Source organism: Pseudonaja textilis, chromosome Z (genome assembly GCF_049901715.1).
Source record: "Pseudonaja textilis isolate UNSWEBS1 chromosome Z, rPseTex1.2, whole genome shotgun sequence".
Classification (NCBI taxonomy): domain Eukaryota; kingdom Metazoa; phylum Chordata; class Lepidosauria; order Squamata; family Elapidae; genus Pseudonaja; species Pseudonaja textilis.
The window spans coordinates 79,364,738-79,390,539 of NC_142008.1; the positions used below are offsets into that span (position 1 = coordinate 79,364,738).

General features: G+C 36.2%; 2 protein-coding genes across 2 annotated transcripts; one reads left to right on the forward strand and one right to left on the reverse strand.

Moving 5' to 3' along the window:
• Window positions 1-2,604: 2,604 nt before the first annotated feature.
• Window positions 2,605-8,207, reverse strand: SEC61B (SEC61 translocon subunit beta). Its single transcript, XM_026702376.2, has 4 exons — window positions 8,145-8,207; window positions 7,965-8,062; window positions 6,573-6,674; window positions 2,605-2,941 (listed from the first exon to the last, which is right to left on the reverse strand). Exons 1-4 carry the CDS (start codon window positions 8,145-8,147, stop codon window positions 2,854-2,856), a joined length of 291 nt encoding a protein of 96 aa, XP_026558161.1. The 5' UTR covers window positions 8,148-8,207; the 3' UTR covers window positions 2,605-2,853.
• A 299-nt stretch (window positions 8,208-8,506) lies between these two features.
• On the forward strand, window positions 8,507-11,614 carry ALG2 (ALG2 alpha-1,3/1,6-mannosyltransferase). Its single transcript, XM_026702364.2, has 2 exons — window positions 8,507-8,875; window positions 10,486-11,614. The coding sequence occupies exons 1-2, from the start codon at window positions 8,528-8,530 to the stop codon at window positions 11,389-11,391; spliced, it is 1,254 nt and encodes a 417-aa protein (XP_026558149.2). The 5' UTR covers window positions 8,507-8,527; the 3' UTR covers window positions 11,392-11,614.
• The last annotated feature ends 14,188 nt before the right edge of the window (window positions 11,615-25,802 follow it).

Sequence of the window (25,802 nt, forward strand, 5' to 3'; positions counted from 1 at the left end):
AATGGTATGGATTCCCTGCCACATACAGCTGGAGTTCATTGGGTCCTGAAAAAAATTATCAACTTTCTGATAATGGACTTGCTTTGCTCTTTTTATGATGCTTCTCAAATCTTCTCTAGCTGTTCTAAGTTCCAGCATATAACGAGATTTAAAAGACGCATTCGGTGCTTTCAATATCTTGTGAACTTTGTAGGTCAACCATGGTTTTTTATTAGCCCTCACAATGTTTTTAAGGACACAGATGTCCTCAATGCATGTTTGATATATGCAGACACAGTGGTGGCTATGATGCTATGTATTCCAGTTTTCTAGCTTACCAAGAAGTAGGTTGTGGTCTACTGTTGTCAAATGCCTTACTGAAATCTAAGTGTAGTATGCCCACAGCATTTCGCTGGTCTACCAATTTAGTCACTTTACCAAAAAATGAAATAAAATTGATTTGGCATGATCTAACAAACCCATGCTGGCTACTAGTTACAACTTTGTTTCTAGATGTTCTCTCTTCTAGATGATCTGGGTTTTTAAAATTATTATATTTTCCAGATCTTCCCAAATATTGATATTAGGCTAATTCGTCTGCAGTTTCCTGGGTCTGGGATGTATTCTGACAGGTTCTGGTGATTTATATTTGTGAGCTAGATGGTCTTTTACCATTTTCTTGCATATTTTAATTTTTATTTCTAGTCTGTCTTTTACAGTAGCTGTTTTGATAGATTGAGCTATAGTTTATTTTTGCATGAAGATGGATGCAAAGAATGAGTTAAGCAGTTCTGCTTTCTTTCTACCGCCTGTTACTTCCTTGCCATTTTCTCTCTTTAGTGGATCAACTGTTTCCTTATTTTTTTCTTGTTATTTATATTTTGAAAGAAACCTTTTTTATTATCTTTAACTTTTGTTGCAAGTCTTTGTTCGTTCTGAGACTTTGCTTTCCTGACTTGATCTTTGCAGATTTGGGCTATCTGCTGATATATGTGTCCCTCTTTCCATTTTTTTGAACCTGTCTTTTTTGTCTTTCAGTTTATCAGAGATCTTTGTGCAACCATGCTGAAGAATCCAAGGTTTCTTCTTGGGTTTCTTGTTTTTCTTTTTCAGTGGTATTGTGCTGGTATGGGCTTTTATGATCATATTTTGCAGTTTCCCAAACCACTTGAGTTGTTTTCTCCTTTAGGATTTTCATCCAAGAAATCTTTCCAAAGCTCTGAGTTTGTTAAAATCAGTTCTTTTAAAATCTGAGACTCTGTATCATTATGTTCTATTGCTTTTTTTTGCATTATATTGAATTCCAGTATGACCGTCACTCTCACCCAAGGTTCCTGCAATTTCAACTCCCTCTATCACTTTTTCTCTGTTCATGAGAATTAAGACCAGTATGGCTGTCCCTCTAGTTCCCTCCTCTACCTTTTTGACAACAAAGTTGTCAGCTAGGTTGGTTAGGAAACCTATTCAATTTCTCACTTGGTGCAGAATTAGTCTTCCAGTTGATGTCAAAGTAATTGAAGTCCCCAATTACTATTGTAGTATATTTCCTACATTGTTAATTGGTTAGGAAATTTGTTGTTATTTGTTAATTGGTTAGGAAAAAGTACATCTATTTTTTCTGCTTCATTGGGTGGCCTGTAGTGGCAATGGCAACGTCATTCTTTTTTTTTTTATATTGACCCGTATGCATTCTGAGGTTTTCATGTTTGGTTTTGTGCATTTCTGTAGCAATATAGTGGTCTTTTACAATTCCACCTCTTCTTTTATGAGATCTGGGTTTTTTTGAACAGTTTGTATCCTTCTATCAGTATGTTATGAGTTTCTTCCAACCAAGTTTCAATAATTGAAACTATATCATACCTTGGGTATTCAAGTTCACCCTGTTTGTTCCCCAGACTTTTGAGCATTTGTATATAGCATTTGAGATTTCTATGTCTGACACTAGGTATGCTTCCTATGTCTATTTGGTGTCTGAGTTTGTCTTCTTTTCCATCACTCCTTATCTCATTATTTGATTTGCTTTCTAGAGGATTTTGCTTGGACTTAGGTCCTGGACATCCTAAAAATTTATTACCCTCCCCCCTCAGTTTTAGTTTAAAGCTCTTCTGATAAGTTGAGCCAGTCTTTTCTGAAAACATTCTTCCCAGTTTTTGTGACGTCATCCCTTGCCAAAAGCCCAGTACGGAGGTAATGCAGAACACATTTAGGAATCCAAAGTTCTCTTGTTGACACCAACTCTTTAGCCAGTGGTTCATTTCTAGAATCCTTTATTCTCTTACTGGATAATAACCTTTCTTGGAAGTACAAATAAAAAACTACTTGGCATCTAACTCCTTAACTTTCTTGCCTAGCTGCTCATAATCACTCAATATTGTTTTAGGTTCATTTTCGTGTCATTTGTCCTTCTGTATAGTAGTAGTAAAGGGTAGTAATCTGTGTTTTTTATTATTTTGGTTAGGTTCTCAGCCACATCTTTGATTTTTGCTCCAGGGAGACAACATACCTTTCTAGATTAACTGTCTAGTCTACAGACAGCTAGTTCTGTTCCCTTGAGAATTGAATAAAATTTCCTGTAATGAAATTGTTCTTACCATCAAAATATGACATTCATAACAAAGAAATGAATAGTTTTATTTGGTCGTATTTTATTTTAATGCTATTTAATGCAATTTAATTGTGTAATTTTATAGATACAAACAGCATCTTCAACAGAAAAGAATCAAAACTCCTATTTATCAAAGAGTTTAAAAGCAAAGAAATAACTGTCCTGCAATAGTTTCATCTAGAATACCCAATTCATTTTTCTTTAGGTAAAATCTTATAGCTTTGCTCATTTGGTCCAAAATGTGATTTTAAAATTTGGTTAATACAACATTATGAACGAGTGTATTTCCCCCAGATGTGCAACATAAAAACAGATGCAATGAAAAGAAGACTCATAACAAGAACTGGAACAGGGCCTCTGAAAATAAAAGAAACAAAAGAGTTGTAATTATAGAAACAGGCAAATCAAGTTCTAATTTTATATATGTATAATTAAATATATCAATTGTGACTGAAGAAGCTTCTGTGATAAGAAGCAAAATGTCTTTTTTTAAAAAAAAAAAATCCGGTTGCCTCTTGAAAAAGTACCTTTGGGACAATATAAAATATTGTAAATTACAAAATAATTAGGTTTAGGAATTAGGAATGTTCATACATTTCTATGTATGAACAATTCTATCCACGGAGCATCTAGTTTCAAGTAGTATACCCAAAACAAAACATGAATAAAAGGAAGCTGTTTTGTTTTGGATATGGAAAGAAGAATGGGAAAAAGCTAACACTGAATGCTTACTTGGCAAAGCTTGGGTCTAGTATCATGTGAGAAAAACTGAATAATCAAAAGGAGGCAGTTAGCTCCTTGAAAAGTCTTTGTGAAATTCATGTATAACATGAAGGATTCAACAGGATTTGATGTGTGGACACTGGTAACAACAGCTAGGAGATAAAAGTGCTGGGAAAGTTAAGGGTGCAATGGTGGGCTTGTTTATTCCTCACTGTTGGCTCAAATCCATTGCAGTAAGGAATAGACATACAACTTATAGAGTAAGGGGGTCAAGGGGTATGGCATTATCAACCTTGCCCTTCTGAAAAATCAGACCATAGTTAAGTCATGGCACACCTATGACACATATGTCAAAGGCATATGTCATCATGACATTTTGAGTAGTACACCAGCAGTCATTCATAGATTATTCTTGAAAGCATATCCCTTTCTCAAATGATTTTCCGAAGCTTTGGGGGACTGATATGTCAGCAGAGCCAAATTAGGAATTTTTCGAATTGACATATCAAGTCAAAAGATTTGCGACTGTTACTATAATTCTATTATAGTTTATAGTTTTGTTTCAGCCAAAACCAGGAACAATCAAAACATTCAGGATTTCTTTCTACCAAACCTTAGCTAATCCACAATGGTTTGGAAAAAATCCAGTCCTTGATGGCTTGTTTGACTATTCTTAAGTACAACCCTAGAAATGTGTACTGGTGTTCCTCAACTTACAACCACAATTGACCCCAAAATTTCTGTTCTTAAGTGAGATATTTATAAAATGCACTTTACTCCATTTTATGACCTTTCTTGCCACAGTTGTTAAGTGAATCATTGCAGTTGTTAAGTTAGTATTATGACTGTTAAGTGAAGCTGGGTTCCCCATTGACTTTGCTTATCAAAATGTCACAAAAGTAATCACATGACTCTAGGATACTGCAATGGTCATAAATATGAGTCAGATGCCAAGCATCTGAATGTTGATCATGTGACTATGGGGACACCACAATGGTCGTAAATCACATTTTTCAATGCCATGGTAACTTCAAATGGTCACTAAATGAATTATAAGTCAAGGATTACCTGTAATTCGTACTTGCAAGGGTAAGTTTGGGAACTTTATTACAATGTGGCTTAAAGCAATTTAGTCGATTTTCCATTTATCATTAAGGATAAATATATTTACACAGGCATAAATGTACTTTTTACATAAGAAATACTGTGTAAAATACTGGTCGAACCCCTTAAAGATTCTATTCACTGCATGAAGATATCTTGCTATCAGAAGACCTCATGAACAAATTTCAAGTTCTAGATTCAAGAGCTTAAGAAATCTCAAGTTTCATGTGAGGTGGCAAAAGAGAGATGATTTTAAGAGTCAAGTGAGAATTATTGAAAGCATCAAAATTAGTAAGCAGTCACCAAATAGAATGTGAGAAAATATTTATCAAGAATAAAATGTGAGAATGTTTACCAAACTTCTGCTCTGAATATTACCTGATTTATGTTTTAGCATGCTATTTCTTATTACTATTTTGATCATTGTATTTTTATTCTGTACCTCCTTTTAAATACATACATTCTGTAAGTAGTAGAGACTGCTGAAGTAGTCAGATAAATTTTATATCTAAATAAAATAAATCCCTGATCTATCCTAACTGTAAACATTTGTTGGAATACTTGACTAATTATTGAGATGAGTTAGTGGGAGAGGTAGCTGCCTGCCATCTAGGGGAATTAAATTTGTGGAAGTCTGAAGCCATTGAAAAGACAGGTCTTTTTTTCCTCTATAAAAAATAAAGAAACACAATGCATGTTTACAGAGAAGCCTTACTATTTAATATAAACAGTACTTAGTACTACTCTTAGGTAAATACCATTAACTGCAGCAAGCCAAATTGTTGTATGTATGTATGTATTATTAAAGAGTTACCGTTACTGCATTCTAGATTATCTAATCCCTTATTTAATAATGGAGAAAATTGTTGAAATAAGAAATACAAATTTTCTAGCAGTTCATGAAAAAGAAAAGAAAAAAATACTTTATCCAGACCCTAAGTTTCCTGCAAATATTACAAAATTACCATACTTGTATATGAGTAGTGATGTGAGGTAGTTGGATCCGAAGCAGCAAATTGTCTTTGAATCCAAACACTGTATATCCCTAGATATGAATGGTTTAATATCCACAACTGTCTTTATCAGTATAGACAAATATAATATTATACATTGAATGTATATAAAATGCCTGCATTAATACAGATTTCCTGACAAGTCCATGCAGTTTTTTTGGCAACATTTTGGGAAGGAGGGTTGCCACTACTTTCTTCCTAAGGCTGAGAGAGACTGGTCACAAATCATTCAATTGGCTTTCTGCCTAAGGCAGAATTAGAATACACAGTATCTAACCTGGTGTTTTTAAATATCACACCAAACTGCCTGTCAGACCTAGAATTTACCTCATGTGTAGGTAATATTTAATAGTACATCATAGTAATTATGCATTGCATGAAAAACATTTCTCAAGCAGTTTATCTGATCTTAAAGACAAGGAGTCAAGATTTGCATAATTGTATGCAAAGGTAAACCTCAGAAAGTTGTGGAACTATCATAATACTATATCTTCACATCTTATCCTGAAAAAATGAGCCAGAATAATATCATGAATATCAATAATATCATGAATTGTAATACTAAAAGGTCAGGAAATATTGCATATTAATCTCCCTTGCCAATACTTCTCCATATATTATTCACTACATTAATTGCAAATGTTTCTACCATAAAGGCAAAAGCTGAATAATGTGCACAATTTAGGTTTAACAGATTTAACAGATAATCAGAGTTGGGAGGGAACTTGTAGGTCATCTAGACCAACACCCCCCCCAAGTGGGAGACCCTACACCATTTCTGACAAATGGCAGTCCAATCTGGGGGCAAGCACAACAACCACTACTCTAATACCTTATGAACTAACATGAAATTTGATGATTCTAAGAAAAATAAAATCCCATAAAAATCACACTATAAAAAATTCTGGTTACAAATTCTGGTTACAAATCTCTTAAAAAAGAAGCAGATTTTACAAGAAAGAAACACTAATAAATTTCATTATTGCTTTTATGTCTATGGACATTCGTAATCATCCAGGTCACGGTTGTCCCAAAGGTACTTTTTCAAGAGGCCACTGGACTTTTTTGTTTTTTCTTTGAAGACCGTTTGCTTCTCACCTAAGAAGCTTTTTCAACTCTTTATAAATTGCCTTTATATTTTTACTTACACTTTGAGACCAGGGGAATCTTCTGTGTAAAATCTCCACATTCCCCCAGTACCAGCAGAAGTTGACCGACCTGCATTCCTTGTTCCACAACTTGCATTTTTCCTACAAACACCAAAAATTAAAATATATCAAGCATGCAACTCTTATATCCATGCTTTGCTTTTGTATCATTCAATTCTGACGGAAAAAACCCCCACAATAAATACATTTTACAAAGCATACTGTCTTGTTTCAAACCTAGATGGGAAAACTGTGCCTTATTGAACTACAATTCACAGCGTAGTTCCTTCTGATCCTACTAGTAAGTAATGGGAATTATACTTCAGCAACTTTAAGAGAATCTCAGATCTACCATTTCTATCTTCCAGTCACCTATGATTTACTTAATTTTTTCTTTTATTCCACATTTATTAATTTAATAAATAATGCAAAGCAGCGAATATACCTGATATTCCTTGAGTGGGGCTGATGCAGTGGTGGGATTCAACCAGTTCACGCCACTTCAGGAGAATCGGTTGTTAACTTTCTGAACAGTTTGGTGAACTGGTTGTTGGAAGAAATCATTAGGACAGAGAACTGCAAGTTAAATTATTCGAATCCCATCACTGGGCTGAGAGAAAGAGACTGTCCCAAAGTCATCCAACTGTCTTTCTACCTAAGATTAAACTACAACTCATAGTCTCCTGGTTTCTAGGTCAATACTTCAACCATTATACCAAAGTGGTATACACCAAAACTAGGAGATGCACAACAGCAAGTTAAGTGTTAAAGATGTTTATAAATAAAGACTGTGGTTTCTAAATCTCTCCAACTTAAATTGTTAGAGATATAACTACAAGGAAATATCCCAAGATAATAAATGAAGCAATGAACAGTTTCTCCACATTCCATGATAATCTTTTCTGGCACTTAAAATCCACTCGATGGTTAATGGCATCAGAGTTTTTGAAAAGTGAGTCTTTGCTACCTTCTATTGTTTGTTCGGATGTTTACAGCTTAGTTCCAATGACTGTACAGTGGCGCTGTACACACACACACACATCAGGCTTCTGTATTGTGTTCATCTGTCTGACTCACAGACGAATACAATATAGAAGCCTGATGATGGCAGATGAGATTCTGCCGAAACGTTGCTACAACTTTAAAAGCACAACTCTAATGACGTCGGAAAATACCGGAACAAAGCTGAATAACATACATATAAGTACCAGCGAAAACTTAAGAAAACACATGTGTGTATGTATGTATGTACACAATATGTACACTTTATATATATATGTTCACAACTGTAATTTAAAACGATGAAAAGTAAGCACCGATCCGTTGTGAGTCAAGTTTCTGTTGCAGCACCGCTATTAATTTAACGATCAACGAACTCCTTTCTCGTCTTACCTCTGCCGCACTGTGGATCCTGTCGCACGTGGGGCTACTGCTTTGCTAGGGGAGCGGCTGGAAGCACCCACACTGGTGGCGCTAGGATTGGGACCCGGCTGAAAGTTAACGAAAGACAATTAGACGCAGACCTTTATGTATACACGCCATACGCATCTTTTTGCTGATCCTTTCGCTTACCATAGCAAAGGTGACACGCAGACAGCAAACCCCTTCAATTCAGGACACGTCTCCGACTGAAAGGAGGACCTGCTTTCTTGCCACTCAACAGGTCCCCGCTGGAATCAGGAGACTACTTCAGTGCCCGACTAGAATTCCTCTCATAACCAAGGAATAACCCGACGAGAGCACCCCTTCTTTCTTTCAACAAAAACAGTTGGGCTGAATTTTCATTTTTATTCCCGATGGTTCCTTTCTAACTATATTGTCTGGATGTGAAAAAGAGCAGGCAGTGCTTTAGACTCCCTATTTCAGAGGCAGAAAACTAAAGCTGAGGTGTCTAATTGAGTGATCCGGATATGTTTGTCGCAGGCATGCCCTCTACTGCGGAAGCGGACGTCATCATGGCCGCTCCGGACCGTGAAACAAACGGCGAGGAGCAGCGAAAGGGACCCTCCGTTTTTTTTCTGCACCCGGATCTCGGCATCGGTGGGGCAGAGAGGCTGATAATAGACGCAGCTCTTGCTCTCCGCGCACGAGGCTGTCGCGTGCAAATTTGGACCCCGCGCTATGATTCCACGCGGTGCTTCTCCGAGACCAGCCAGCTAGACATACGAATAGCGGGCGACTGGCTGCCGAGGAACATTTTCGGAAGATGCCACGCGCTCTGCGCCGTGCTACGCATGATATGGCTGACTCTGCATGTGCTGCTGCTTAGTGGAGAGGAGTTTGATGTTTTTGTTTGTGACCAGGTGTGTTGAGCGCTCGGATAGCCTGTTCCTGAACTTATCCCCCCCCACACACACACAACTAACATTGCATTCTGAAAATATCGGCTTTATAGAAAATCTTTGAATACGGACCAAATCACGATATAAGGCACACAATGACTTATATGCCTTTTTCTCCCCATAATTCTCTTTAATTAAGGTCACTAATTAAGCCAAGGGACAGGTATTCATTTTTTCGTTTCGATTCCCTGCTGTCCGGCCAGAATTAAGGTTCTAGGACAGTCAGGTATAACTTGGGCACACCTCACCTTATAAACAATTTTATGCTTACTGTTTTAAAACTATTCCACGTTAAGAGAAAGTCGCCTATTTAAGGAAATTGTGTGAATGTTTTGAATGTTTTTCCGCCTGCAATGTGAGACTGCTGTTCATTCCTGAAGAATCTAGAAAACACTGCATTATTATAATATAATATAAATATTATTTTAGAACATTATTCCATGTTTTGCACCTTCACATATTTAAGTATCTATTATAGCCTGCCATAGCCTTATAAAGGGATCTATCCATACTCTTTTTTTTTTTCAAAAGTTCTCTCACTCTGTCCTTTCCCTGATCATTCAAGTTGCCATTCTTTGGTCTTTTTTTTCCAATTTGATTCCTTGATATGGTGTTCAAAATCCTTTAAAAATTCTTTATAGTGCCAGTAAGATAGAGAGATAGAAATCTTACTAATGCAAAATAGTATTGCACTACTTACAATTTAGAAATCATTTTAAGAGGATCCTTTCAAGCTATTTAATGTCATTTAAATATTATCGTACCATAGTCCGTGGCCAGTGCAATTTTAATTTGCTGGTAAGTGATGATTAATATAATTCTATACATTACTGTATTGTATCAAATATGTCATCATGGCAGGGGTAAAATTGTTAAAAGTTAGAGTATTTTCTCGTGTGTTTATATATGTTTTTTTCTCTTTTTGGAAAGGTGTTCTAATTGGGCATCCAGGATGGGATACTTATCTTCAAAAGTAATTCAAATGCATCTCTGATTTTTGAAGTATTTTAGTAGGTCCTAAAAAAACCAATTGTTCAATCATGGAGTATAAAATAACCAAGAAGATGCTTTCTTTCCTTCATTTCATAAAGCATACTTTTTCAACTGAGGTGAAAGAGTGGTTCTCAAATATTGCCACATTCACCAAGCCAGAATATTTGGCCACTTGTATCTTTTGAAGAATTTTCTCCTAAATTGATATGTCAGCATTACACAATAAATGTTTGGAGGGAGGTGTCATTTAGATAAATGTGAAATGTCTCCGATAAACAAGGAGACTAGCTGAGATTTATATCTAATATAAAAATCAGATTTTCTCTGACCTCTGAAATTATCAAAAAAAATTATATTCTTTGAATTGCTTAATATTAGCTAACATTCTAGAGAAAAATAAATGAATTAATGATAACAGTTTTGAATTAAATATCCATGTAGAGGATGATCAAGATGGAAATCCTTTGAAAATTTAATATAAGAATGCCTTATTTAATACAAAAATTTAGTCAGTTTTTTAACACATTAACTTTCATCATAATATACTTTTTCCCACTTTTTTTTTCTTCTTCCCCTAGGTGTCTGCATGCATTCCAATATTACGTCTAGCTCGGACTCATAAGAAGGTTTTGTTTTACTGTCACTTTCCTGATCAACTTTTAACTAAGAGGAAATCATTGCTTAAACGCATCTACAGAGCTCCACTAGATTGGTTAGAAGAGTATACAACTGGCATGGCTGACTGTATTCTTGTCAATAGTTATTTCACAGCAAATATTTTCAAACACACCTTTAAATCCTTGTGTCACATAAATCCAGAGGTCCTTTATCCCTCTTTGAATGTCAATATTTTTGATACTGCTATTTCTGCAAATATTGCTAATATAGTTCCTAATGGGAACAAGAAATTCTTGTTCCTTTCCATCAATAGATATGAAAGAAAGAAAAATTTAGTTTTGGCTTTGGAAGCACTACATGATCTTCGTGGTAGACTTGATGCTCAAAGCTGGAGTGAAGTTCATCTGGTTTTAGCTGGTGGTTATGATGAGGCGGTTAATGAAAATGTGGAATATTTTGCTGAATTAAAAGCACTTGCTATCCAACTTCAGATTGATGAGCATATCACATTTCTGAGATCATTCTCTGATGAACAAAAGATAGCTCTTCTTAACAATTCCATATGTGTCCTGTATACACCAAGTAATGAACACTTTGGTATAGTTCCCTTAGAAGCTATGTACATGAAGTGCCCAGTTATTGCCGTAAATTCAGGAGGACCCATGGAATCAGTTGTAGATAATCAGACAGGTTTTCTGTGCAGTCCTCTTCCAACCCAGTTTTCAGAAGCCATGGAGAAATTTATAAAAGATTCTAATTTAAAGAGGACAATGGGAGTTGCTGGGAGAATCAGAGTTTTGGAAAAGTTTTCATCAGAAGCATTCACTGAAAAACTGTATCAATATATCCTTAGGTTAATATTGTGACAGAAAATGATACATAGCTATTGGTTAGAAATGCTTAGTTTTATATACATTCATTGACATATACTATTACTGTTGATTGGAAATCTTTATATATGACTGTCTTGATTATTTCTGTCTTTAAAATTGGGTCCTGGCACATAATGAAAATATTTGAAATTGCCCTGAAATATTGGATATTCATTTGAAACTGTTTTGAAAAATTAAACCTTTAGCCCTAACAAAATTATTGTTACTGTTATTATTCATACTTTTAGAGACTGCTCTTGAAACTGGTACGAAAAAGACTGTTCATGAATTTCAGACATATCACATTCATGGATTTCAGTGATGTCATGTTGAGTAATCAGTTGCTATTTATGATATATACATGTGTATACAACATTGTAGATCAGCGGTCGCCATGAGAAAATTTTGATGGGCCACAGAGAAATCTCACCCCCAGAGCACCCCCACAAAGCAATTAATCCAGGCTTCACAGAAACACAAGGCTGCGCCATCCACATGGCCCGCGGGAACCTCCCCGCCCACACATTGCTTATCCAGTAAACTTGCCTGCTAAATTGCTATTTTTCCTTTTTCTGACCATCATCTGTTCTGCTGTGCTGGGAGATTTAGATTAGCTAGGAAGCAGGAAATGGTTGGATTTCTTGCTTTCTAGCTAGTCTTTAGATCTTCGGCTCAGCACAGCCGAACCTCCCTTAGGACTGAAGGTTTGCTGCAAAAAAATTCAGTGCAGACTCACAGCAAGCAAATTTGAGAGACTGAGCTAGCTGGTGGCAGATAGATAGATCACTGAATGATTCTGTGAGCAACTCAATCTGTCTGCCTTGCCTGATTTTGGGTAAAAGTTGCTCTTTTTTATAAATCAATATTTACATACATGGTGTATTGTGAGTTAATTTTGTGAGTTTGCTTGCAAGCAAATTTTATGTGACAGACTGAGCTAGCCAATGGCAGATAGATAGATCTCTGAATGAATCTGTGATTCTGTGGGCAACTCAATCTGCCTACCTGCTTTGCCTGATTTTGAGTAAAAGTTGCTCTTTTTTATAAAAAAATTCAATATTTATATAAATATTTATAATATTTACATACAAGCCATGCCCATCCAGTCACATGATCACCAAGTCACACCCACAAATTAGGCCATGCCCACAGAACTGGATAGTGGTCTAAAATTATGAGTCTAAAATTATGGGATCTAAAATTATGAGTTTGGTGGTCCCTGAGGTCCAAAAGGTTGGCGACCCCTGTTGTAGATAATATGGCTTTTTTCCTACTTGATTCAAAATTTAAATGAAATATTTGAAATATTGAAGATAAGAAGCCAGAATATTATATAATTCATATCCCATTTTTGATCAAGAGATTTTTTTTTATTGAATTGTAAAAAATATCTGGTTAATACCATCAAAATTAATTTCACAGTAAAGGAAGCCTCATTTTAGCAATTATACTTTTTCCCTTGAAATTTCCAGTGTTCAATCTCTATAACTGCATATTGAAATTTTGCATCCATTTAATCATGTTAATACTATATCATCAGCATATGATTTCATTTATGCTCTTGTGAAGCTAATTTAACTTCCTATTCTGTATTCTTGGCATATTTGAATTGCCAAAAGTCTAATGTTAATAAAAGTAGAAAAGGGAAGAAAGGTCCTTTAATATTACTTCATATCTTCAGCATAAATGGTTGAGGCAAGTCCATCTGTTTTCTTGTTTCTTTACAACATAAAAATAACTTCTACAGTTAAAGAAGAAGATTGAGATAGACAGCAGATTTAAGACTTTTGGAGGAATTGTGGAATATTGTATCTGTCCGCCAGTTAAAATTTAGTATATATTGACCTCAAGACAACTGAGGGTATGATTCTTAATACATATGCACCTTAATAGGTATGGAAAATGTGCACACCAAGATAAAGAGGCCTGGAACTACAACCCAAGAGGTTCTGTATGCACCTGCTTTATTAGGATATCATTAATGTGCCATTTATGCATCCTATGATAATGTCATATAAAAATAAAAGTGTAATAATAATCACAAGTTGTTCTACAGAACAGAAGAATACCAGAGTTACAGCACTGCTGGAAGCATATTCTGATTAAAATGGAGGAAGAATCATGATTACTTAGGGATAAAAGTGTAAATGATTCCAGAAGCAGTGTAATTAGTGACTCCACTTGGGCTGAGATAGTTCCAGCAATCTCCCACAATGCCTTTCATGCACCCACTCCAGCTCTGAAATCCAACTACCCAGTATTAAGCAGAGGTCTGTAAGCAAGTTTCAATAACAAAGAGAAAAATGTGTGAGATTTGCCAAGAGGAGACGTGGCAAGAAATAAGCCCGCTGAAGAGTAGACTGCCACAACTATGTATTGGGCAGAGGCTCAGCCTGGCTGATTTATTGGCCATCTTCCCTGGGAGCAGAAGCTAAAACAATTTTTCAAGACTTGGTTCAAGTTTACATTGTTGGGTTGCACTAAGAACTCTGGATTCCACCTCATAATTGTTTCTTATCTTTTCCCTTTTGGCTATTTACTGGATTGCTGATGTCAATCTGTGCCAAGCGTGTATCTTGTTTTATAGTTGCCCTCTTAAGATACTGCTAAAAAGAATTGCTTTAAAAGTTCTGCCAGGATTAGCATAGCCCTGAACTACAGCAGACATCCAGCTTCCAATCTTGTTGGCTAGTAACTATCAGTGCCAGCATAAAATAGCTAGAGTGAAGGGCTCTATGCCCTGGCTCATTCCCACAGGGAACAGACAAAATTATTACATAATCTGCATATAACAGAGCTGGAATTGCACAAATTTGAGCTGGAAACACTACTGCTTTAGGATCTAGATAAAAAGAAGCAATATTTTATCCTTTTAATTTTTTCCCATGGGCTGTATTCAAATCAAATCATTTGAAAGCCTCAAGTTAATGTATCAAAAGGTTGCACTTACATGCCACAGTAATAGGGTTCTAAACATAATACAGGTAGCCTTGACTTAAACTGTCTGTTCAGAGTTACAACAGTGTTGAAAACTTTCACACGACCATTGCCACATCCCGATGGTCACATGATCAAAATTCAGATGTTTGGCAAGTGGTTCATATTTATGATGTCTGCAGTGTCCCAGGGTCATGTGATCAGCTTTTGCAATCTTCGGATCAGCAAAATCACTGGGGAATCGATTCACTTAATGTCCGTGTTACTACTTTAACAACTGCAATGATTCACAACTGCAGCAAGAAAGGTCGTGCAAAATAAACAGCAAAACTCAATAAATGTCTCATTTAGCACTAGAAATTTTGGGCTCGGTTTTGGTTGTAAGTGGAGAGCTACCTGTATTTGCCTAGCTTAGACCAGTGGTCATCAACCAGTGGCCATGGACCACTGGTGGTCTGTGAGAAAGTTTTGGTGATCTGCAGAGAAATGTCACCCACAAAGCACCCCCCCAAAAGCAATTAATCCAGGCTGCACAGGAACACAAGGCTGTGCTGCCCACATGACCCATGGGAATACAAGGCTTGTGTCGCTTGCATTGCAAACAACACTAGGTAGTGAGGGGAGGGGGGAAAGGGCAGAAGGGGGAAACTTGCCCTACTTGCCCCATGCCGCTCACCTGGCCACCGGGCTGTTTTCTACTTCTTTCTTCTTCTGCTTTTGGCTACACACAAGGAAAGCAACAGAAGTCTTTCTCTCCCCCAAACTCCACCAGAAATGAGTCTTTGGGACCCTGCAAGGCATCCTGCCCCAAGAGGCTGCGCTGGCACGACCAGTTTCATAAAAACTCATTTCTGGCAGTTTGGGAGAGAGAAAGAAAGACTTCTGCTACTTTCCTTGCATGAAGCCAAAAGTCTCTCTCTCCCTCCCTCCCTCTCTCTCTTTCTCTCTTCCAACCCCTCCCCTCCCTGAGAATGGAGCTGGAGACAGTATCCTGCGATCCCAAATAAAGAATGATCAATTGGTAGGAAAACGGGGTGGGGAATTTTCCTGCAGACTTTTTGGGGGATTTTCCCAGGGTCTCTAGTCTGCGGGATTTAAAATTGTGAGTTTGGTAGTCCCTGAGGTCCAAAAGGTTGGTGACCCCTGGCCTAGACAATGTTTAAAGGGGCAGGTGTTCCTGAATTGATGGGCTATTGAACCTCAGATTGCCTTAACTAATGCAATGATTAACAACTGTGGCCAGAAAAGTCATAAAATGGGGCAAACTCACTTAGCAACATAAATTTTGGGCTCAATTCAAGGGCTACCAGTACTTTATATGTCAAAATCAGTACTTTAAATTACCTTGAGAATTAACTTTTAGGGACACATTTATGGGATTTTGGGCAATCTGAATCTTCTGGCTAAATTGAAAGGTCAGTCACATTAGTACATGTATTACTCTATGTTATCTTATATAGAGTGACCATAGCCAGTAAAGTAACTTTAGATTGATATTTCTATGTTTGTCGATGATGACCTGAACACCTGCTGTCAGGTGAAGCTCCATTCAAAATCCAAGAAAGAAAACCTTAGACTCCATTGTTATAGAGAAAAGGACTTTTGCTGAAAATTGAAGTGGTAGCATCAGAAGAATACAAGATCTGAGGCAATAAGCGCAAAAATCACATATAGAAAGTTATCCCATGTTCCCACCCCCAATAGTTCAAACTGGCCCTCCAATCTGAGATGTGTATAATGTCATGGGCATCTTCAAGTGGTGTTTCACACATCTGGTATGCCAAGACAGTTGACCTTGGTGTAGACAGACAAGAGGCTACATCTGCACAGAAAGCAAGTAAGCATAGTCAATAAAACAACCCAACTCTTACATTTCACCAACTTAAACCTCCAGCACTCTTCCCCCCATGAAGTCCAATTATTCTTGGAGGCTTACACCTGCTCTTTCAAAGAATCCTATAAATATAAAAAACATTTAGCCAAGATTAATTTGAACTGTAAATCATTTCACATCCTTCAAGACTTTAGTCCATCACTTTTAGAAGGATCAGAATTTCCAAATCTTGTTTGCAAGCTCTTATATATTTGTTATAGCTATTTTGAATTGTTCATTTGTGTTTGTTTTTTACAAAAGAAATTAGATTTAAAATCTAAAATTCTTCAATATTAGCATATCAAGTCTTTTAGCAGATAAAGCATCAGGTCCATATTGAGCTGTCAAAGCACATTGCCATTTAAATATGCTGCCATCTAAGATATCCCACAAGAATTCCATACTAATGGAATCAAGCTGAAATATTTCTTTCTATTCAACTGTATATTAATTCCATAATACAGGCTTTCTCAAAATCTGAATATCAGCCCCATTATTACTTATTCCTATCCTCCATTAAAATAACAATGCCATCATTTTTTCCTTGATTCAGGTTGGCTTTTGGCAGAGTCTCCAGATTCTAGTAACTTTCTGCCATCACCAAAAAGCAGGCATTAATTAGTTTAAGGTGAACCTGGCCTTATTTACTAAGATATGTACAACTCACACCAATCAATGAGAATCAAGTTGAACAGATTAAAGTTTTCAAATAGTGGAGAATCCATATTCAATTTTTCACCACTTGGAAACGAGTTTGAGAAATTACAATGCATGACCCAAAAGTCTCCAATGCTATAATCAGATTTGCTAAATTATGTCAATAATAATGTTGTCCCTGTAGCAATTATCTTTATTTAGTGGCTAGGAACTTAGTTTTTTGCTATGTGGCATAGAACTATGCAGTTATAAAGAGATGATGGCCTCACTGCAAACCATTCAAAGTTTAAAGGAACCATGTTTCATATTCCTCATTCTGTAATGCAAAATGAAAATTTGTCGTTCAAAGTAGTGGCTACATCAAATGTTCTGGATTGAGTCAATTATCTATTCTTGCTAGTAAGTTTATTTGCTCTTAGAAGAAAAAGGTGTAGCCCCTTGTCTGAAATGATATAGCATTTCCTGTTCAAGCAGAGGGTTGGATTAGAAGACCTCCAAGGCCCCTTCCAACTCATATTATTCTATGTTTTAATTTAGCGTCTAGCTTCTTGGAAGGTCTTGAAGATGTTAAGAACTTGGAACAAAGCCAGGCCTTGTCTCCTATTGTTATGGACAGTCCCTTCCACTGATGGGCATCCACTACATTCTTGTAAGACTGTTTGGTTTGATGAGTTGCTGCTTTAAAAAAATATTGGGCAGCATTTTGCTTCTGTAAGAAGTCAACTGCCCTTGGACAGTTAACTCCAGTGCAGGATGGTCTGGCAACACTTTGGGGCATATGCCGTACACGGCTTAAAATAAGTGCAGTGAATTGTTCTAAGAAAATTTTGCAAGGGGCAATAACAATGGCTACTTGTCTTGGTAGTAGGTACAATAACAACTCATTCATTTTTATTTATTTTTTAACCTCAAAATAAGCAAAATACAAAAGAAAGAAAAAGGAAACAAAGTAACAAACATCTGATACCAACAGCAAAAACAAAAACAAAAAAATGTGAATACATCATTGACAATATTAGTAAATATAAATGTCTGACAAATACATCAAGAAATCTAATGTATTCTCTTTACCTTACATAAAAACATCTGCAAATATTCGTAAAATTCCCATCTATACAGGTAGTTCTCAACTTATAACAGTTCATTTAGAAACTATTTAAAGTTACAACGGCATTGAAAAAGTGACTTATAACTGTTTTTCATATACTGCAACTTCCCCATGGTCACATGATCAAACTTCAGACGCTTGGCAACTGACTCATATTTATGATAGATGTCATGTCCTTTAATTAACTAATTTGTTATGGAACATTATTTTTAATATACTATAAGATCACTATGTTTTATATTTTAAAATGCTATGTAGAATGTACTAAGCAGAATCAGAATAGAAACTATGTATTATTTTAAGTGTTAAATTTGGGGGGAAAATAGAAAGGTGTCATACTTCAACCAGTGATTACAGGAAAAAGTTTGTGTTAAAGAGAAAGATAAATGGATAATTGAAAAAAGAACGGACAAAAGATACAAGTATAATGATTTAAATTGAGATTAAATAAATAAAATAGAATTAGGAGAGAGAAAAGAAGGGAGAAGACATGTGGAAAACATAGAACGTTAAATAAGATATGAAATAGTATATAAGGTGAGCATGAATTTGATTTATGTCTGTACAAAAAGTTATAACCCGGGGTTAAGCCGCTTTCTAAAAGGAAGTTTTATGTTTTAATGTAATGTATTTTGTTAGCTTATGTTTGTTTATCGAGGATTAATGATGTTGGATAAGAACATATGAAATAGTAATAATATGAAATATAGTAATATGAAATACATGAAAGTATAAGTTTAATGAATAAAATTGAACAGAAATAAAGGAAGAAACAGTGAGAAGTTGGAAGAGAGTAATAAGATATGAAGTTGAATATATAAGATGCATATTAAATTGTGTGTGGAAACGTGATGATTTAGAACTATGTTGTACTTAAATGAGATGTCTTATTTGTTTTGTTAAGCAGTTTTTAGAAAAGATGTTCTATGTTCTTATGTTTTATGTTTTGTTTGTCTGTGTATTCTCTTTGAAAATTAATAAAATTTGTTACAAAAAAAAATACTATATCATACTGTCTCTGATGTGCAAACTTTTTTGTCTAGAAATCAAATCAATTCAACATCTGCATGCTATATAAATGTAAAAAAAAAAGTCAACAAGTAACCCCAAAAGTAAAACTAATCTTCAAATCCCTCTGCTAATGGTCTGTGAGCAATAGCTGGATGTTTTGAGAAGCAATTAACATTCCATTCCCAGGTCTTGGGCATCCAAAAGTCCTTTAAATGGGCTGGATGAAATTGGTTTCACACCTCTGCTTCCTGTCAACACTGGTCTCCCCCCCCCACCCCCACTTTTCCTGTTACAACAGGCCCCCTTTTCCCCATCCTCCCAATCCCCCTCTGTCTCAGCCACAGCAATGGGGATGACAGCCTGACCGGGATGATGGAGAAAGCTCAGTTCTTCACTCCCAAAACAAGATCTGGAGACATTAAAGTTTTGTCTCCCTTGGAGGAAGGTGTAAAACATGACAGCTCATGAGATCCAGGTGGACAAAGCTTCTCTTTTATTAGGGTTGAGGTAGAGACCCATCCAGATCTTCAAAGCCTCAAGTCTGACAAGAAGAGGAGGAAAGGAGGAAGAGGGCAATGGGGAAATGATACTCAGGGACAGCAGATGAACCACCACAATGCTCCAGGGTGGGCTCCAGGAAGCGTTGCAGATTTTTCTCCCTTTGAAATTGTGGTACTGGGATTGGACAAAACAGTGCCTGACTCTGCACTTGACTACTGGCACTTTGGGCAGGCAAAGGGCTGGTGGGGCTGAGTTGTTCCCATGTTGGACAGGATGACTTGTTCCATATTGACCTGTCTATGCCCACCTGGCCATACCCAATTGTTGTGCCCATCTGATTATGCCAAGTCATCCATGCCAAGTCATCTGTGCTGTCCCAGCCACATCCACTTGGCCACACCCTCTCAGTATGTCAACCCGGCTACACCTATCCATCCACACTGACCTGGCCAAAGTGGGTCATACCATTTCACTAGGCAGGTGGTGCAGACTTTTGATGTTATTGTTAAGGCATTTGTTAAGTCAGATTCTTGCTAAAGTATCGGGTGAACATTGGCCACTAAATTCCTTATCTCATTTTCCATGCCATCTTGGAATCAGCTGAGAGTGCATATGTCTATTGTTGCTGCACCTCTGGAATCTGAAGTCATGGTTTAGGTATTTCAGCTATGCTGGACTTAAAACTTACTAATGGAGATAGCAATATCAACAGTACTTAGATTTATATACCACTCTACAGTGCTTACAGCACTATCTGAGCAATTTACAATGTCAGCATATAACCCCCAACAATCTAGGTTCTCATTTTACTGACCTCGGAAGGATAGAAGTCTGAATCAACCTGAATCAATCAAGCGAACTCCTGACAGTGGGCAGAGTTAACCTGTAATGCTGCATTCTAACCATTGCAAAATGATAGAGGGGAGCTGAAGTTATGGGAGCTTTGGGGGAGATTGACCATGCTATATAATTCACCATAATCCAGGTGCAAGCAACAAGAGTTGGAAGGGATGATGGAGGCCTTCTAGCACAACTCCTTACTCAAGCAGGAGACCTTATACCATTCCAGACAAATGGCTTAACGGTCTCTTCTTAAAGCCACCAGTGATAGAGAGCTCACAACTTCTGAAGTAAGCCTTTCCACTGATTAATTGTTCTCATTGTTAAGGAAATTTCTTAGCTCTAGGTTGCTTCTCTCCTTGATTAGTTTCCATCTTCACTCCACTTTAACTTGGGTGGCCCTGCATGGCTTAGCTCACAGCTCTTTGTGCTGTGCAAGCCCATAACAGGACAGTGATCCATGAAGAGGATCCACTCTGTCTATCTATCTATCTATCTATCTATCTATCTATCTATCTATCTATCTATCTATCTATCTATCTATCTATCTATCCGTCTATCATCTCCACTCTAGAAGAGTTCAAATCACCTGGACCAGATGGATTATATCCCAGAGTTGGCAGAAGTGATATCAAAACCATTGAGCAAATTTTCTTTTCTTTTTTTTTTAATTTAAAACAAATTTTATTAAAGATTAAAACAAAAAAAGTTTCTACGTTACATAATATACAACCTTTTGTTGCAAACGAAATCAATATGAAAAACATAACAAATAAACATAAAACATATATATTTCTACTCAACTTGGTGTGTTCTTTTCTCAAAAACAATTTTACTAGTATTCATTTCCTATTTCCTAAATACTCTTGATCTAACCACTTTATTTTTCAATTCCTTATCTTTTTTTTCCCCTGGTTTTTATCCTTAATCCAATTGTACCATTTTTCCCAAACTGTACTATATTTTGAGTCTATCTCATCCCTTAGTTTTTGAGTAAGTACGTCCATTTCAGCACAATCAAGAACCTTCTGGATTTTCAAATTGTTTGTTGGCATTTGGTCACTCTTCCAGCATTGTGCCAACGCAATTCTTGCTGTCGTAATTATATGAAGAATTAAATATTTCATTTCTTTTGCATGATCACCTTTTATCATTCCCAATAAAAATATTTCGGCCTTAAATTCTAGTTGAATATTTGTAATTTCTTTTATCCAAATTCTATTTTTTTTCCAGTATTTTTACTTTGAGCAATTTTTCAAAGATCCTGGAGCACCAGGGAATGATCAGAGAACTGGAAAAGAAGTGATATGGTTCCTATCTGAAAGAAAGAAAGAAAGAAAGAAAGAAAGAAAGAAAGAAAGAAAGAAAGAAAGAAGGAAGGAAGGAAGGAAGGAAGGAAGGAAGGAAGGAAGGAAGGAAGGAAGGAAAGAAAGAAAGAAAGAAAGAAAGAAAGAAAGAAAGAAAGAAAGAAAGAAAGAAAGAAAGAAAGAAAGAAAGAAAGAAAGAAAGAGAGGGAGGGAGGGAGGGAGGGAGGGAGGCACCACCACTTAAATATGAGACACCAGTGTGCTGTAGTTACCAAAAAATCAAATGCAGTCCTAGCTTGCATCAATAAAGGGACAGTATCAAGATCATCTGAAGTGTTAGTACCTCTTTATACTGCACTGGCAAGACCGCATGTGGAATACTTTATCCAGTTTTGATCACCACAATACAAAAAAGATGTTGAAATTCTAGAAAGAGTGCAAAGAAGGTCAATATAGATGAGTAGGGGGCTGGAGGATAAAGCAGTTGCATGAACTGGGTATGTCTAGTCTAATGAAGAGATCTGATAGTCTTCCAATATTTGAGGGGCTGCCAGAGAGGAGAGGATCGACCTATTCTCCAAATCGCATGAGGGCAAGGACAAGAAGTAATGGATGGAAACTTATCAAAGAGAGATCCAAACTAGAACTAAGGAGAAATTTATTGGCAATGGGAACAATTAATCAATGAAATGGCTTATCTCCAAAAGTTGTGAGTGCTCCGTCACTGGAGTATTTAAAGAAGAGATTGGATACCCATTTGCCAATAATAGTATAGGATCTCCTACTTGAGCAGGGGTTTGGACAAAAAGACCTCCAAAGTCCCTTACAGCTCTGTTATATTGTTCCTGCTACATCTTTTTGCAAAACAAGGAAACCATTAAGAAGCTTCTGAATGTACATTTTTTGTTTCCAATAAAAATCAGTTTTAAGATAAATCAAAGTAATCAGTTCACTCTAGATGACTTATGATGATGATGATGATGATGATGATTACTCAGATTTTTTTTTCTGAGAAGGAATAACATTTTTTTAAATGTATCAAAGCATTAAATTCCTGACATCTGTAAAGTAGAAGAGCAAGGCTCTTCTGTTATATTCTTACATTTATTATCCCTGAGCTGACAAAAGGAAAGATGCCTTGGAAGATGATCTGATTAGTATCGGCAGAAAGTGTTAGTGCTTAAGTGCTGGCAAATGTCCAGTAACCATCACTGAATAGTCATTACCTCATCTTTCAACCTCATCCAATGACCTGCAAAACATCCCAATATTCATTGCACATCTGTGCTAGACAGATTATGTATTAGCAATTCAAATCAACTGAAAGCATAGGCAGTTTTTGCAAAAGGTGTCTGTTTGGAAAGAACTGCCCTGTTGTCTAGTCTGGATAATAAGGTGACTCTTTGTAATCTTGGAGAACAATCAATCTATCTTGAGGAGGTGACTGACCACATCCAATCTTAGCCTGACAGCACTAGAACAAAGGCCCCATAATGCATTTGACTCATCTGGTAATAAAATCTACTTTTGATTAGCAGCCCTGGCTTGTGTCAATCACTGTATGATGCACCATTGTTCTTCCATCCTAAACATAGTTTATTTACATGGAAACAAAGCCCTTTTTGGATATGGCTGGAACTCAAAGATAGCAAAATAGATTGTGCTGTCAACCCCACACACTAGACAAAGATTAATGAGTTGTGCAGACAATAAATATGAAGCAATGACCATAAATATGCTAATAGGAATTATCCTTATACACTATAATTGGTACAAAAATTAAAATGTAGTGTAAAGAATATGGGTCATCAGGTGACAGATAATCTTGAATGTGGAAGAGTTGTGCCTCCATTACATTCTTTACAGGTTTATCTTCTCCAATTAAAATTTTCAAATAACTAATTGTTTAAAAGCAGTTTGAATAATCTATTTTTTAAACAGAGCTTTGTTGGAGGTTGACTATTTATTAAAGATTGATTTCAGTAGAAATATTATTAGAGTTGCTTTTTCAAGTTCATGAAAAGTTAGGTGACAAGGCAACTAATATTTGGGCTGAGTTGTCAGATCTCATCAAGGAATTAAAATCTAGATCAACTAGAATTTTTAAAAGACCAAATACACACATGTAGGTAGTAGATGCTTTAAAAGGATATCCAAAATGAAAATCTATAACTTTATTATTAAATTTGAGATATAAAGAAATAGTGACCTTTTTAACCATATAAATACCCTGTGGGTGAGTTTGTTTGTTTGTTTTTTAAGGAGTAGGCTAAAAATTAGATGAGTCAAGTGCATTATATGGCCATTGTTCTAGACCTTTCAGGCTAAGATCAGTCACCTCCTCAAAATAGAATATTTGTTCTCCAAAATTTTCCTTCAGATCTTTTTATAATTTCTTGCCAGAAGAAGTTTAACTAAGAAACTGAAATCTGAAACTGCTCTTACAACTGCTCTCTTACTTATTCCAAAATTATTTCAAGTATTAAAAGTTCAGTACTAGGCTAAAAAAGTTTGATTCAAGTGCAATTGAATTTGTACATCAAGATGAATGATGGGTGAGTAATCAATACATGTTTTTGTTCATACTGGTAAGCTACAAAGTGATTATTTCCAAACACTGGGATCTAGTCTTATAGTTTATATTTATTTTTTTACAGTAATCAGAAATTGCCAGACAATTAGTCATCCATCTGTTCATCACCATAAGATCAATGCTAAGCATCTTGTTGTTAAGCTTTCGGACTGGGTAGACTCAGATAACATAATGATCAAGAAACAAACTGGATCTAGAGCAGGTCACTCCATCTTTTGCTATGCTTTAATTCTACAACACCACATCTCCAAATCATAGGCTTTGATTATTTTAGTTTTTGACCTAATTCCTAGGCCCAGCTTGGGTTGCAAATTTTAATAACTTCTTTACGATAAAACCATCATAAGTTAGACATAGCTGCCAAGGACATTAAATTAACAAGATCCCTGTTAATAGAGAAGTCAAAGAAGGCTACAGTATATTTTTTGCTGTATTGTTATTTAACAAGCTATAGAGATAGCATTTAGACTTATATACTGCTAAACTTAACTACTACATTAGACACATTAGTTTCTGTGATGAATTACTTTACCCATCACCCAGTGACACTAGCAATGAAACATATCTCAGTCCTATTATATATGGACAAATATGCTGACTCTGTAAACCACTTAGAGAGGGCTGTGAAACACTATAAAGCAGTATACAAGTCTAAGTGTTATTGCTATTGCTATGGAAGACATAGCAATAGCAATAACACTTGTTATTTTCTTAGACTCAGCCAGCCACTGTGTTTCTGAACTTTGCCAGCCATAGAGTTTCTGAAGCTCTAGAAATTAATTATAATAAAACCAAGATGATGATCCTTGTGAAACTACCCAGAAGATAATTTTGGACTTATTATCCTATTGTATAGATTAAATCATTTAAAGAAGTAAGCATAATCTTTCATGCCATGATCTCTTGCAAAATGCCCAGATAAAATGCTGTCGAAAACACCGGAGAGCTACATTATTTTTTCCAGTAAAGGAACCTTATTTATTCTAGCTGCATTCTGAGTGCACTCTGCTAAAGTTAGAGCATAGCTGTTTTTTGGTGCCTAGTTATAACTCTTTTGCTCCCTTAGAAAGAATTGAGACCAAATTTCACAGGAACATGATTGACTTTTGTCTCAATATGTGTCCACACAAAAATCATCACAACCACGGAATCCCCAATTATAACTTCAAAAAAGGCAACTATGATTTTATAAACAACGATCTCTCATCCCTTGATTGGCAATTTCTATTCTCTGGATGCAATAGTGTAGAAGACCATTACAACATATTTTTACTTGAAGACAAAAGAGTCATCAAACTATATGTACCATTAACAACTCCCAAAACCAGAAAAAATAAATTACCCATAACAATAAGGAAGCTTCAATCCAAAAAGAAATCACTTTGGCGGAAAAACAAATCTGGTCACATTGCCAACTTCAAAAGCCGATGCAAAAATTTATGCCACCAGATAAAAACTAAATGCACCAATTATCACATTAAACAAGAAGAAAACCTTCTATGCACCAATTCCACCTGCGCTTTCTACAGTTTTATAAACAACAAACTAAAAGACTCAAGGTCCATCCCACCCATGAAA